Below are 15,566 nucleotides of genomic sequence, written 5' to 3' on the forward strand. Positions count from 1 at the left end.
CGCGTGTATACAGGCGGTCGTCCCGCGCCCGCGTGTATACAGGCTGTCTCTGCGTCCACATGTATACAGGCGGTCCTCCCGCGCCCGCGTGTATACAGGCGGTCCTCCCGCGCCCGCGTGTATACAGGCGGTCGTCCCCACATCCACGTGTATACAGGCGGTCCTCCCGCGCCCGCGTGTATACAGGCGGTCTCTGCGTCCACGTGTGTACGGGTGGTGGTTGCACCACGTGAATACAGACGGTCGTCCCTGCACCCACATGTATAGGGCTGTAGTCCCTGCGCCCACGTCTATACAGGAGGCGCCTCCAGACCCGTGCCTACTTTCCCAACAGCATTAACGGGCCCAATCTACACCCACAGGGAGACCAGGGCTTATCAGGATTTCCAGGAAGCCCTGGCGAGAAGGGAGAGAAAGGAAGCACTGGGATCCCAGGAATGCCCGGGTCGCCGGGCCCCAAAGGCTCCCCGGGCAGTGTCGGCTATCCGGGTAAGTGGGCCAGCCTCCTCCCGAGCTCGGGGTCCAGGTGGCAAAGAGAAAGTCATGGTCACGGGAACTGGGTGTTCCGGTTTTTCTTTAGGAAGCCCTGGGTTGCCTGGAGAGAAAGGTGACAAAGGCCTCCCAGGACTGGATGGCATTCCTGGCATCAAAGGAGAAGCAGGTAGAGACCACATTTCAGGACACATGGGGGCCCGTGGAGGGAGGTCACGGGACCTCAGGCTGGGTGACCTCTGGATGACCTGTGGAATCACACCTCCTCCTCCAGTTGAATAGACTGTGTCTGGGATCTTCCAAGGTCTTCACACCAGTTAGACTGGAACTGGTTTTAGAAACAAGTTTTCCTGCTTGGCACAATGAATGGATACTCTTTGTCTCCACTCACTCCAGCTTCTGGGGGTCAGCATGCAGTGGTCCCTGCTGAAGGGGATTCAGGAGCAACTTGCAGGAAGCTGGGCCTGCTCAGGGGGTGGGAACGGCTCCCCAGAAGCATGTTGGGAACGGTGGTGCATTTTCCACACAGACCAGGGTGCTGACCAGTCTGACTGTTCTCTTTGAGGTCTTCCTGGGAAGCCTGGCCCCACGGGCCCAGCCGGCCAGAAAGGGGAGCCTGGCAGCGATGGAATCCCAGGGTCAGTGGGAGAGAAGGGCGAGCCAGGTACGTTGAGTGTCCGTTCCCTTTCAGAGTGAGGCTGTGCCCTGGAGCTCACATCTCCCAGAGCTTTCCATTCCTCGCTGAGTGACCGGGGCCCGGTGTAAAATGGCACCTACGTTGTTCCATCCTTACGTCTGTGGGACAGTGATGTGGACACCTGGGCAGGGTGGGATGAGAGAAGGGGAGAGGCAGTGTTCGTTTATTCCACAGATACTTCTGGGCACCTGCCCTTCAAATGGCCTGAGCTCTTGTGGTGAGTGAAAGAGATACACACAGAAAGCCCAGACCGTGGCTTTCTTTGCCTGGCCTTTCTCCCTTTAGACAGATGGTCCTGGGGATAGCTGCTGCCCCCTGAATCTGCTTCTCTCACTGATGGGGACGTGGCAACTTGGGCAAAAAGTGCAAGCTGTGAGCTCCAGTGATGACAATCACACACACAATAATATTCATATATATTGAGTTATAATACTCATGTAGACTGAGTTGGCCAAAGAGTTCATTTGGATTTTTCTGTTACATCTTATGGAAAAACCCGAATGAAACTTTTGGCCAACCCAACAGCAGGAGGGTAACACTCAGTGTGAAACAGGTGACCCCCGGTCATGGGGATGGAGGGAGGGATGCAGAGCTGGGAAGGGGTGGTCAGAGGCCCCCTTACTGCTGGTGCTGGCCTCCTTCTACAACTCATGTTTTCATTCTATGAGCCTTATGTTTGTATTATGTACGTTCATTTTCCTATAAAAATAATTCATTAAAAGTGCCACCATACCTACTTCCCTCCTTTGGACCTTCCCTCACAAGCTTTATGCACATTTTTGGGCTCCCTGCTGTCTGCTGGCCCACCTGGCTCTCTGCATCACGTTTGAGAATAGCTGTTGGTTGGATGGTCATCTGAGAGAAGCCAATTTGTGAGTCTCCAGACAGTAATGGGAAATTAGCACCCATTTGTACAAGTTGTTTCTACTAAATGCTGTAGTGGTTCTGAGCTCAGAGGTACTTGGGAAAGCATACTACATTATACACACCCAGTCAAGGGTGTCTTAGAACAACTGTAGCAATATAGTTTTACTTGCAAAGTGCAGGGATTTCTCTGTGTTCTGCAAATTGTGTGTGGTTTTGGCGCCAAGAGTGGATGTTGCTTTGTGCTGTCCCTGCAGCTGGGCTGCTTTAGGAGAGGTGAGCGTGGCTTCTGACCTTTATCTCGTAGGTCTGCCTGGAAGAGGACTCCCAGGGTTTCCAGGGAGCAAAGGAGAGAAAGGTAACACATTTGCCAAATCTGTTCTTCCTTTTCAGCGAACCTCTGGTACACACAGCACCCTCAGAGCAGGGCGGCAGATACAGGGAAGCCCCTGGACTTAGGGTGGTGACAGATTAGGGTCTGGGACCGTAGGCAGGACCTTTCCGCTGGCGTGTGACAAGCCAGCCTGCGATGTGCCGTGTCTTGGATTCATACTCGTGAAGTGGGGGCACGTGGGAGGGATCCCAAGGAGGGCCCCGTGATCCTTCTAGACGGTGACCCTGTTTCCTTCCCTTCTTCCTTTTCCTTAATAACCTTAAGACAGTCCTAGAATTTTGTCATTTTTTGACAAGTTTGGTGAAATATGTTTAAAACTAAACATGCAGCTTTTTTCCTAGAAGTTCTGACTTTGAAATTTTTTTTAAAAACAGGTTTATTGAGGTGTCACTGGCATGTAATAAACTGCATATATTTAAAGTGTACAATTTGATAAATCTTGATATATGCGTACACATCCATGAAAATACCAGCACGTTCAAGATGTGAACACATCACCGCCCCAGAAGTTCCCCGGGCTGCCTTGTCAGCCCCCTCCTGCCCCTTTCTGCCCCCTCCACCCCACTGCACCCCAAGTAACCGTTGGTCTGCTTTCTGGCACTGTCGACTAGCTTGTATTATGTAGAATTTTACACAAATGGAGTCCTACACCATGTACGTTTCAGCCTGACTTCTTTAACTCGCATAATGAGTCTGAGAGTCCCCGGTGCCATAGTTCCACTATTGTGTCCATCCTTCAGTCTCCTTGCTGAGTCGAGCTCCTTGGGATGGATATAACACTGTTTGTTTCTTCATTCACCTGTGGGTGGGACAAGCCCTTAATTTCAGCAGTGCCGTACCTTGCCGGCTTGTCTCCACATATATGCAAGTGCCTTTGCTGTAGACCATGTGCTTTAAAGAGCATAAGGAATGATGGTAGCTTCTTCGAAAGGAAAAGCTTTCCTTTTTCAGGTGGGCTGTGGTGGGAGTCTAGACCGTTATTCAGTAAAAAGGAGAGAGAAGGGCCCCCGGCTCTGGGTTCCTCCTGGGCCTTCCGGAGGCTCCCCCTCCTCCTTGGTGCACTGGGTCTCTCTTCTTCCCTGCATTTCACCACCATCTCAACTGTCTTTACTGTTCAGGTTCAAAGGGCGACGTGGGCTTCCCCGGGTTAGCCGGGAGCCCAGGAATTCCTGGATCCAAAGGAGAACAAGGCTTCATGGGTCCCCCGGGACCACAGGGACAGCCGGGATTGCCAGGGACCCCAGGCCACGCGGTAGAGGGGCCCAAAGGAGACCGCGGCCCGCAAGGACAACCCGGCCTGCCAGGTAAGGATGTTTCAGGAGCTCAGCGCTGGGGCCGAAAGAGGGACACACGCACGCGGGTGTAACGCGGATAATCAGAGTCTTGAATGAGCCTTCTGTTGAGAAGTTGGCAGCTTTTTTTACCCCTTGAAACTGCTGAAGACTTTGGGCCGCTGTCTCCTGGGCCTCTGTTGGTGCTTTTCCCGTGTCCTTTCTGTCGGGGAACTTAGTATGCACGACAGGGAGCTGGGGGAGGGAGGCAGGACATCACAGGAAGGGCTGGACCACGAGGGCCACGTGCGGTGGGGTTTAAAACCGGCGTGACCTCTGTCCCCCTGCACGGTGGGGCTGCAGGGCGACTCGGTCGCCCCTGAGCCCAGGGCCCGCGGGACACTGACTCTGAGTCTGGCTGTTTGAAGCAGCGTGTACTGCCTGTTGAGAGTCTTCCCTCCAGGACTCGGGGTCCTCAGGGCTCATGCTGCTTTAATGTGATGTTGCCTCGGGCAGTTGGGGGCACTTGGGTGGCATCGTGACAAGCACAGTCTAATGCCACTTGTACATCAGACCACCCTCCAACCTCAAGTGTGTGTCTTCTGTGTCTTCCACTAGGGCATCCGGGACCCATGGGGCCTCCAGGCCTCCCCGGACTCGATGGGCTGAAAGGTGACAAGGGGAACCCAGGCTGGCCGGGCACTCCGGGAGCGCCAGGGCCCAAGGGAGACCCAGGATTCCAGGGTATGCCGGTGAGTTGTCCAATGACAGGTCCTGTTTTTGGAAAGGATCAAAAGACAATACTTTGTGTGTGTGTGTATGTGTGTATCCACATGCATTACATGTATGTTATACTCCCAGAGCCTCTCTAAATCAGTCCCTTCTCTCTGGCAAGTAATCACGGTAGGCAGCTGTTAACAACAGTTCTTACAATCTAGTTTTACATGAACCATCAGACATGAAATGTTACAATACTGGAAATTACAGTTCAATGCCTGGCTTAAAATATAGTTCAATGCCTGGCTTAAAAACCTATGTACAAATGATACAAAAAGAAAGCCTCGGTAACACAGAAATATACACTCTATTCCTAGTGCCATTTTCAGTGTCTGTGTCCATGAGTGCACATGTGCATTATATGTATGTTGTTGTTCAGTTGCTAAGTCGTGTCTGACTCTTTGCGACCCTGTGGACTGCAGGCCCCTCTGTCCTTCCCTATTCCCAGAGTTTGCTGAGATTCATGTCCATTGAGTCAGTGATGCCATCCAACCATCTCATCCTCTGCCACCCTCTTCTTCTTTTGCCTTCAATCTTTCCCAGCACTGGGGTCTTTTCCAAGGAGTCAGCTCTTTGCATCAGCTGGCCAAAGTTTTGGAGCTTCAGCTTCGGCATCAGTCCTTCCAATGGATATTGAGGGTTGATTTCCTTTAGGACTGAATGGTTTAATCTCCTTGCTGTCCAAGGGACTCTCAAGAGTCTTCTCCAGCTCCACAATTTGATAGCATCAGTTTTTTGGCTCTCTTTATGGTCCAGCTCTCACATCCATACGTGACTACTGGATTATATGTATACATATCTACAAATACTTGTTCATGTTATTTTGGTTACCTTGTTAAAATAAAGTAAAGCAAAGAAATAAATATAAGTAAGAAACAACACAACTTTTTATATATTGTGAAAGGAACAACTATGTTGAAATATCCAGAAATTAAGGTAATATTTTAAAAATACAAGAACATCACTATATTGTAAAGGAAAATGATCCTTCTTTAGTTTTTTAACATTCCTCTCCCCATATTTAGAAGCTCTTTTAAGACAAGATATAAAGTCAGTTCTAAAGAAAAATCACTATGGTTGAGTGTTGGGAGGAAGGTTTTCCAGGAAGGTTCTTTGGTGTTGAGATGTTGCCGCGACAGATGTTTAGGGAGTTTCGGTTCTGTTCACGGCATCGTGTTGTGTGGTGGGGACAGTGGAATGTCAGACTCACACCTGCTCCTGGAACTGACCACATAGATGGACAGCAGAAGGGACAGAGTGAATGAATGAGTGTTGCCATTTCCAGCATCCTGATTTAAGCACGCACAGAGGTTTTGTCGTTCTTCTTACATCTTTAATAAACCACGAGGCCCCATTTGTTCACAAAGCCACTTTCAGAACACAGAGGGGCTGTCTTGGCTTCCCCACTGCCGCCTACTTGAGAGACTTACGTCCCTTGAGCAGTTCCCGATTGACGTTCTCTTGTGTGTCTAGGGCATTGGCGGCTCTCCAGGAATCACAGGAGCCAAGGGTGATATGGGACTTCCAGGAGTTCCAGGGTTTCAAGGTAAGACGTAAGGCGATGCTGCTTGAAGACACGTTTCCCTGCCACCGGAGCTCCAACCCTGGCGCTGCCTGCTGATAGATTGGCATGACCAGGACGAGCTTCTGTCCTCTTCACATTAAAACGCCCTTTCTGGATGGCAGCCCCATTCGTAGACTCTCATGCTTGGGTGTATAAAGACATCCTGATTTCCTTCCAAAGAACCAGTGGATCCCTGGCACCTCGATGAGAAATCATGGGGGATTTGGGCCATTCATTAATTTTTTAAGCAAATATTTATTGGGTGCCTACCAGCTTCTGGTCAATGTGATTTTAACTGAAGAATCAGGTACATGTGAGTGAAAGGTGAATAAAACAAGTTCTCAGCTTGCAGGCATCTTGAGGTCTAATTGGGGACACGTAGGAACCGGATCATTACCAAAAGCAGAGTCGCATGCCCCTCTGCTGGTTGTGACTGTTTTAGGGTTTGCTACGTGTTTGGAAAAATGTGTCTTCTGGGGTTTCAGAAAGGAGAGTTTCATCAAAAGTTTTATGTAGCTGAGTACAAGGAGTGCTCTTTTCTTCCAGGAGCGTAAATTGGAAATGTGCTCACTGTGTGTGTGTGTGTATGTGTACATGTGTGTGCATGTGTAATGTATGCATGTGTGTTTGTAGGCATGTCTATGTATGTGTATGCAGTACACACGAGGGTGTGTGTAAATGTTTGTGTATATATGTATATACCGGGTTGGCTAAAAGTTCAGTCAGGTTTTAATAAGGTTTTGTAGAATAAGCCTGAATGAACCTCTTGGCCAACCCGACACTTGCGTGTGTTCACACACATGCGCACACGGATATCTTTTGGAATTTTGTGCCAAGATGATATGTTCTACTTTCCTCCAGGTCAGAAAGGCCTCCCCGGCCTGCAGGGAGTTAAAGGTGACCAAGGAGACCAAGGCTTCCCGGGAACTAAAGGTAAGGGGATGTGGTCATCAGGAAACAGCGACCAGCGACGCTCAGGCCGCTATTGGGGTTGTTGCTGTGTGTGGCTAGTCTAGTGGACGTGTCTACCCGCGGTCTGTCCCGGAAGCCAGGTTGGTTCCATCTGTGTGTGAGGTCGATCCAGCACAGAGGGGGTGAGGGACTCAAGACTCACAGACTGTCACAGGCTCTGAGGGCAGACGGAAATCAGCTGTGAAAGCAAGGAGTAAAACCCGGCTTGCATGAGCAGGCTGGACAGCACGGAGCCCGTCATAGAAAAGGGCCTGCCCTGGCTTCTCCACGGGGAACAGGACACGCCCAGCGGCTCCAGAGATGTGGCTGGTCTTGGAAGGAGATGATCTCCATCCTGCCCTGGCCTCCATGGGCCAGAGCTCATTTCTAGGGCTGCGTTCGTTTTATAGACCATGTCTTGATAGAGGGAGTTAGTAACCATAATGCACAGGGATGTGGATGATTAGGGGAAAAAATAAACAGAGAAATGTGTGAGGAGTGAGAGAAGGGAGAGAGGGGAGGCTGTGGAAGACCCGAAACGCCTCATGATTGTGCTCCGTGTTTCAGGACCCGTTCAGGCAGCAGGAGGGTTACAGTCAGTTCAGTCGCTCAGTCATGTCTGACTCTTTGCGACCCCCTGGACTGCAGCACGCCGGGCCTCCCTGTCCATCACCAACTCCCGGACTTTGCTCACACTCATGTCCATTGAGCCAGTGATGCCATCCAACCATCTCATCCTCTGTTGTCCCCTTCTTCCCCCGCCTTCAATCTTTCTCAGCATCCATGAATAGTATGAAGAGGGTTATGTTCAGTCATCACTAAAAAATTAAGACCAGTGGCTCTGGTGTGCATTCAGGCGGGTTTCAGAAAAAAGATGAGGGCAAACATCCTAATTTCACGTGTCGGGGCTCCCCAGGTGGGAGGCGAGGCCCTCGGAGGGTTGAGCTTCATGGCAGGGAAGGTCTGTCAGGGCGTCCAGAGAGGAGTGGACAGTTGACACTGAGTCTCTTCCCGTCCCGAGGATGCAGGATTTTAGGTTAGATAATGGAGATGAGCAGATCCGTGTCTTGTGAGCGTCTTTTGACTTGTGTGTTTGATCGGGATTCTCCTTTTGAGAAGCACTGCCTTTGGTTGGGTTTCATGTCAGATGCCGTTTCTGCCCCGAGTGCTGACGGTGAAATTGACCTGTGGCCGCCTTGATTCCCACAGGTCTTCCCGGCCCCCCAGGTCCCCCAGGTCCATTCGACATCATCAAGGGGGAACCAGGGCTCCCTGGGCCTGAGGGCCCCGCAGGTCTGAAAGGGCTTCAGGGACCTCCAGGCCCGAAAGGACAGCAAGGTAAGAATAAGCTGGCTGGGCAGTCAAGGGGGCGTGGGGTCAGGAGGGGGCTGACGTGGGCGAGCTTTCCTCTTTACCCACGTGTCTCGGGTCAGTCTCTGGGTGGTGACTATGTAAACTCCTATTTGAAGATGACTTTCTTATCTTCCTTTAATGTATATCAAAACCACGTGAAGTTTTCAAAGGGACCTAAAAAAGCCAGAAGGTCTTCCCTGGTGACTTGGTGGTAAAGAACCCGCCTGCCGACTCAGGCGATGCGAGTTCGATCCCTGGGTTTGGAAGTTCCCCTGGAGGAGGAAATGGCAACCCACTCCAGTACTCTTGCCTGGGAAATCCCGTGGACAGAGGAGCCTGCTGGGCTACAGTCCACGGGGTCGCAGAGTCAGGCGTGACTGGGTAACTGTGTACGTGCACACACATGAAAAAAGACCAGAATGAAGCACGGGGAAGCTGGGGGAACATACAGCTCAGCCTTGCTGTGCTCACTTAGAACGGCGTGGGTGAAGGCGGGGGAGAACCACCTCTCCCGGCCACGAGGTGGGGGGCGGCAGGGCGCAGTGGCCCAGAGTCACCCCGGGAATTGGTGCTCTCCACCGTGGCCCAGAGGCTCTGCCCGACTGGCCGGGATCTGTGCAAATCCTTACGATTCCAGACACTGTAACCTAGACGCTTTCTGCTTCTTGGAGCTAAGCAGTTCCCACTTTAAAAGCTATTGCGGGGCCGTCCGCGCCCGGCTGGGTAGGTGAAGCCCGGGCTTGGTTCTCGGGCGGCCCCCCGGCGGGCCGGGAAAAAAAAAAAAAGCTATTGCGGAGGGGCGGGAATGGAAAATAAAGAAAAAGGATAACAGTTAGAGTAGAAAGTGAACATCACGGAGATTCCAGGTTCAATGCCCCGAGAAAGCAGTGTACACGTGCAAACAGAAGAACCACCCCGTCAATAAGTCTGAAGCTTGAACGTTATCTGAGTCACCAGAATAAGGCCGAGGGGGAAACACTTGAGAAAATGAAAAAGCATCAAATCTCCCCGAGCCCCCACGTGCCTGCTTTTCCCCAAACTGCCTGCCAAACAGTGACAACAGAAACAGGGAGAAGCCGGGGAGAACCCCCAGCTCCGTGATGAGCAGACCCCGTGCAGGAGGTCGGTCTGGCTGTGACCTCTGCGGCGTGCGCGTCACTCTTCGGGCTTCTGGAGAAAGTTTCCCGCCTGTAGTCCCAGGCCCTGTGCTGGCATCTGCGGAGGCCAGAGAAGTCATTTCCAAAGGGGAGGAGGAGGTGCAGCCCTTGGATGGCTCTCCACAAGCAGATCCTGACTTCTCTCTCCTCTCGCTCAGGTGTGACGGGGTCCGTGGGCTTACCTGGGCCCCCGGGTGAGCCCGGCTTCGACGGCGCCCCCGGCCAGAAGGGAGAGACCGGGCCCTTCGGCCCTCCTGGTAGGTGCGCTGTGCCTCCCAGCCCCACTGCCCCTTTGCTGCATCTTCCGGTTCGAAGCCTCAGGCCCGGGCACGCGAAAACCTGCAGAAGAACGCGTTTCTGGAAAGACTTCCAAAGGAGTCTGTTTCTTAGGAGAAACAGAATCTTACAGAGGGGCTGAGGGTTGTCATCACTTGTTTCTGGGTCAGGAGACAGATGTTGGTCAAAGCTCGGTGTCTTCCAGAGGTGGACGTGACAGAGAAGGCCGGTAGACGGCCCTGTACGTTTTCCTAAGGTCTGTGGCTCAAATCGCCATTGCAGCAGCGGGCAAGGGGGAGCAGATAATGACACCGTGTTGGCCAGGAGGCCGCTGGCTGCTCCGGGTTCAGGTTGAGCTGCTTCCCGAGAGGCAGGAACTCGGAGGTCCCATCACGGCCGAGAAGCCGGAGGCCAAAGGTGCTGCTGAGTGCTCGGAGGGTCCAGCCCAGCAGGGGGCCCTGGGACAGACTTGCAGGCCACGTGGTCGCCCCCAGAGATGGGAGGACACCCTGCAAGGGAACTTCCTTCCTGCCCTGTTTCTGCAGGCGGCCTGGGGCCACTGAGGCTGGGAAGCTACCTTCAGAGGAGGTTGTTTTAAAAATTCTATGATAATCCTTGCCCACAGGAGCCCCCAGTGCTGTAAGAATACAGATCACGTCATTTATTCCTGTATCCATGTTTTCACGTATTCCATTTATCACGGAACTGAGCTCTTTGAGCTTCTCTTTGCCCCAAGCATGGTGCTTTTAACCTGTCCGGAGGTGGGATGCAGAGAGGGGTGGCCGAGGCTGCAGGTCGGAGGCAGTGGCTGTCAGTGGTCGTGCCGAGTCTCACCTGCACGTAACTAAGGAAGCGGCTTCTCTCCCGTCTTGCAGGTCCACGAGGCTTCCCGGGTCCGCCCGGCCCTGACGGGCTGCCGGGATCCATGGGTCCCCCGGGCACCCCATCCGTCGATCACGGCTTCCTCGTGACCCGGCACAGTCAGACAATAGACGACCCCCAGTGTCCTCCTGGGACCAAAATCCTCTACCACGGGTATTCTCTGCTCTACGTGCAAGGCAACGAGCGGGCGCACGGCCAGGACCTGGGTGAGGGCCCTACAGATGTGTGAGGCTGTTCCGCCCTGTGTCTCCGCTGCTGGGTGGTGCTGGGCTGCGTTCCTCTCCTGTCCTGTGGTTCGGGGTGTCACCAAGACCTAGTGAAGGGGAAGAGCCCTGTTTCCCTCCATCCTTACCAAATGGCCATCCATTCAAAGGCCACCAGATTACTAATGGGGAGCCAGGCAATTGTAAAGGCTGACTCTCTAAAAAAGTTTAATAGAACTTTTGACCTCTTCCTCAAGTGATCAGATAGGATCAAGATTTCTGGAGTAAACACTCTATAGTTTGCATTATTCATCATAAAACAGAGCAGCTTTACTGTTGCTCTTTTTAAAAAATGTCCACGTTATCCTGCCCAAAATTCCTTTGCATATTCTAATCTCTGTCCTGTAAGTTTAGATGGACAGAGGATGGTGTGTTTGTCATCATTTTCTTAGTCCCCTCCAGATCTGCTCCTCCAAATTATATTTTAATGTTGTGCACCTACCTCTAACTTTCATGGAGGTTGGGAACATGTAGAAAGACGGCTCTGCATTTCATCAGAAACGTTGTTCAGTGAGTTACTCGGCTGTTGTAGAAGGAGCTGCACATTAAATTCCTTCTGGAGTTCAGTCCAGGAAAAGGTTTCTCTCTCCTGATGAACCATCTTGCTTCCATTCAGCAAAACGTCCTGCAAATTCTTGATAGTCTCCTATTGGCTTTTAATTTAACGCTCGTTTCCAGTCGTACTAGTGTGTTTATTTAGCTGTGTTTGTTTCCTCCTTTCTGTAATTTCAAACGCCTCTATTTCCATCTTAACGGAGGTATCGGGTGGATGTCTGCCTGTCTTTAATTTCAAGCGTGTTTGTTTCCATCTTCACGCGTGTGGTGCGTGGATGTGTGTCTGTGCTGGCGGGCCCTGGCAGCCTGCAGCGAGGCGGGCGGTCAGTGGTAAGCCGAGGCCCCCTCCCCGCGCAGGCACGGCAGGCAGCTGCCTGCGGAAGTTCAGCACCATGCCCTTCCTCTTCTGTAACATCAACAATGTCTGCAACTTCGCCTCCCGCAACGACTACTCGTACTGGCTGTCCACCCCGGAGCCCATGCCCATGTCCATGGCGCCCATCACCGGGGACAACATCCGGCCCTTCATCAGCAGGTGAGTCCAGCCCGTCGCAGCAGACGCACCACCGAGGAAGGAGGGCCACCCGTCCTCAGGGCCGAGGTTATTCCTGTGTTTTTCCGTTTTCCCCCCAAACATTGAATTCATTGCCATTCTGTTTACTGATTGTGATACCCGAGCTTTGTGATAGAAATCAGCCATGCAGAGGACTGGCTGTCAAAGTCCGTTATCCTCTCACAAATTTTAATGCAAACCCTGGGTGAGATGGAACACGTACCTCGTGTGACTCGCGGGGGTGAGCACCTTGCCCACCGTGAGCAAGCAGTGTCTCTGGAATTCCCACAAATGTGGGAACATCTTCGCTGCTTTCTTCTTTCTTAAATAAATCTCTCTGTGAGGAGTCTCTTAAGATATATATATTTTGGAATCACTCCCCACCCCTATGAAATTTTAAAAAAATAATTTATTTTTGATCGTAGTAAAATACACATAATGTGAAATTTACCATCGTGACCATTTTAAAGTGTGCAGCTCAGTGGCCCTTAATGTTGGAACTCAACTATGGGTGTGAGGGAATCCTCAAGAAATTGTAACACCTCGGACATAGAGTATGTCTGTGCCATATACATAAGAAGACTATACTGATATATTGTGTCCATTAGAACATGTGTATGTTCTAAGAATTTTCTTATTCTCCCCCACTACACCAGTTTTTGCACCCTGAAGGTAATATTGTCCCCACTGAGAATGCATATGTTTGAGTGACTTCCCAAATTAAGTGCTTTCCACACTAATTAATGTCTGGGGTATGTTTTCAAGCCCCCCAGAATCTGCCTGGTAGGAAATAAAATGGGAAATTGGAATTATTATGACCGAAAAGTACACAGTTGTCTTATCTTTGCTTCTTTCCTTCTAATTAAAAAGTTGCTTCCTTAGCTACACTCAGAAGTAATAGAACAGAGGCAAATGTATGAATTTGTTTCACTGAGAAGCTAGTCTTCTACACAAGAAGATAATGGAGGATAAAAAGAATGACAAGGCGGGACAAGTTTGCCTTAGCAGAGTGAGAAGGAGAAAGAACATAAGCTTTTCTGTGTTTCTTTTAGGGAAGTAGCAGCTTCTGAACAGGAGGAAAGATGTAACAGTGCTGGCTGAGGGGTGTCTGCAGCCAGAAGTGGGGGCTGGGTGCGTGGTGACTGCCTGGTCCCCAGATGGTCACTGCGGGCTTCAAGGGGGCCAGCCAGTTACAGGGTCTGAGGCTCCATCACATGGAAGGCTGGTCCAGATCAGTCTTCTTAAAAAGAACCTACCATGTGGACCTGGAGCAGAAAGGCTGGGAGATGCCTATGAGAAAAGTCAGGTTTTTGAAGGCCTTACATCCAACCGCTTTCTTTTGAGCCGTAAGAAAACTCACCTCCTGGACCTTAAAATGGGAGCTTCCCGAAAGGCCCCTCTCCAAACGCAGAGTCCTTCTGCGTGTCGGGGGTGCCTGTGGGCTGTTCTGCGTCGAGACGTTTCTTGCTCAGAACTGTCTCAGGTTCACGAGAACGAGAACTAACCACCTTTGTATTTCTGTTTAGCTTTCCGTGGACTACAGGTAGATCGTGATTCTCATTTTTGTTTCCTATTTACCGTCTTGGCAAACTTGACACTGACTTGGTTTGGCTGGGACGCGGGGGCTCTGGGATGGGTTAGGACGTCCCGGAAACCGGTCCGGGAGTCGACTGGGCCTGGGACTTGCTCTTCCCTGTGGGCCTGTCACCACGAGCTGTTTAAATGCCCCAGTGCCACCCGTTTCAGGGTGTTCACAGCTCCCTGTTAGCTGACCCACAGGCTCTGGGCCTGAAGAGACCTCAAAAGTCACATCCTTCACATCACCACTCTGAAAGTGCGTGTATCTGCCTCCCCTCTTGTGATCACGCCACCTGTTCCTCCAGGGCACCCAGCGCCCATGTCACTTTAACCTGGCAGTTTCTGACGACCTCTCAAAACTCACAAGTTCTTTCCAAGGCCTTTCCTTTGGGGACGTCCTAAAGCTTAATTGTAGAAAATTAACAACACAAAATCTTTCCTCTCCAGCAGAAAGAGTAGCAAGTTTTCTGCTGTCATCCTGCCTCAATTTTCCAAGTACTTTCTGACTTTCTGCAGATGTGAGGCATCAAAAACTGTGGATTGTTTAATTGCTCTAGAGGACAGACCACTGGTCTGAGAGCAAGAACTGAGCTCTAATTCTGCCTTATGCACGCACTAGCTGTGGTCTCAGATTCTCATGAATAATGCGGAGAATGAGACTGTATGAATTTCAAGGGATGACGCGGCTCGTTAAACCTGCGATGCTCTGTCCCATAACACCCACCTGACGGGGTCGAGACCACATCTCTGCAGCAGCTTGACTCCGCCAGCGCAGCAAAGGCCGACATGAGTCACCTTCCCCTGTGCTGTGTGTCTGCTCCCGGGCCTGGCAGGCAGATGGTGGCAGATGTGAAAGGCCAATTTCAGTAACTGTTGTTTAATTGAGCCCTTTAATTCATCTGCATTTGTGTGAATAAAATCGAAGTAGCACAACACATACGCAGACTCACACATCCGGGAAAACGGAGTGACTCATTCAGGCCTGTTCCCACTTCTCATCTATTTTTGTGCAAATGTTCCAGCCTAGCTAGGTGTGTTATTAGTTAGCATCATTTGTAGTCATCTATCAGCATTGTTAGCCCCATGTTCATTTGTGACGTGAATGTAGTTACTGCTATTGTTCATTTATTTCTTTAACAAACCGTGATCCCGCCATCAGAGGGTCCCTTAGTATAGCAGGAGCCAGTCAGAACATTCTGGGTCCAGCCCCGGGCAGGTCTCCTCACTGGTCTGTTGGCTCCAGGTCTGGATGGTCTCTGGAAGGAGGCACATGTGGACCACCGGCCCTGGGTTCATTGTTTTTCTCAGTTACTGTAATTCAGCAAATGTTCTTACGTTGAAGATGATTCAGGGCTTAAAACAGATCGCCATGTTCCAGCAGCACTGGCCCTTGAACTGCACCATCTCCTTTTTCTTGAGCATTCCGTGTGTTTGCTGAGGTCCGTGCTCATCGCTGAAACGCCGGAGGATGCTGCGGTACTCAGAGGAGACACAGATGTCTCCTGCGGCCCAGCTACCCCGGGAGACAGGCCCTCTTACAACCTGGCTCCGGGTTGCCTTCCCCTTATAACAGAGCAGGTGGAGAGATGACAAGTCTTGAGTGTGGCTGGGAGTTTAACATTTTAACACCGAGGCAACTGTATCAAACCAGTGAGAGGCCCTGGGCCTCAGAGTCCAAGCAAGGGCACCTGCTCCCTTTGATAAGATGTCACTGGACCGGCAAGGCTGGGGGCAGGGCTGGAGAGCGGGTGCTGGGGAGGGGTGAGCAGGTGGGGCTCCTTGCGCCAACTGAGGGTCTTGGCTCCGCTTCCCCGCAGGTGTGCTGTGTGTGAGGCTCCGGCCATGGTGATGGCCGTGCACAGCCAGACCATCCAGATTCCGCAGTGCCCCACCGGCTGGTCCTCGCTCTGGATCGGCTACTCCTTCGTGATGGTGAGTG

The 15,566-nt window shown here is 51.5% G+C and overlaps 1 protein-coding gene across 1 annotated transcript in view; it reads left to right on the top strand.

Annotated features, from left to right (window-relative positions):
* The window catches only part of COL4A1 (collagen type IV alpha 1 chain), a 133,387-nt gene that overhangs the window by 114,391 nt on the left and 3,430 nt on the right, over positions 1–15,566 (top strand). Inside the window, exons 38-50 of the mRNA XM_043478325.1 lie at positions 363–489; positions 581–661; positions 1,058–1,156; positions 2,361–2,411; positions 3,566–3,751; positions 4,337–4,470; positions 5,969–6,041; positions 6,921–6,992; positions 8,220–8,348; positions 9,679–9,777; positions 10,672–10,884; positions 11,854–12,031; positions 15,445–15,559. Coding sequence (XP_043334260.1) covers positions 363–489; positions 581–661; positions 1,058–1,156; positions 2,361–2,411; positions 3,566–3,751; positions 4,337–4,470; positions 5,969–6,041; positions 6,921–6,992; positions 8,220–8,348; positions 9,679–9,777; positions 10,672–10,884; positions 11,854–12,031; positions 15,445–15,559 — 1,557 coding nt within the window. The remainder of the gene's footprint in view (positions 1–362; positions 490–580; positions 662–1,057; positions 1,157–2,360; positions 2,412–3,565; positions 3,752–4,336; positions 4,471–5,968; positions 6,042–6,920; positions 6,993–8,219; positions 8,349–9,678; positions 9,778–10,671; positions 10,885–11,853; positions 12,032–15,444; positions 15,560–15,566) is intronic.

This window comes from Cervus canadensis, chromosome 9 (genome assembly GCF_019320065.1).
Source record: "Cervus canadensis isolate Bull #8, Minnesota chromosome 9, ASM1932006v1, whole genome shotgun sequence".
Taxonomy (NCBI): Eukaryota; Metazoa; Chordata; class Mammalia; order Artiodactyla; family Cervidae; genus Cervus; species Cervus canadensis.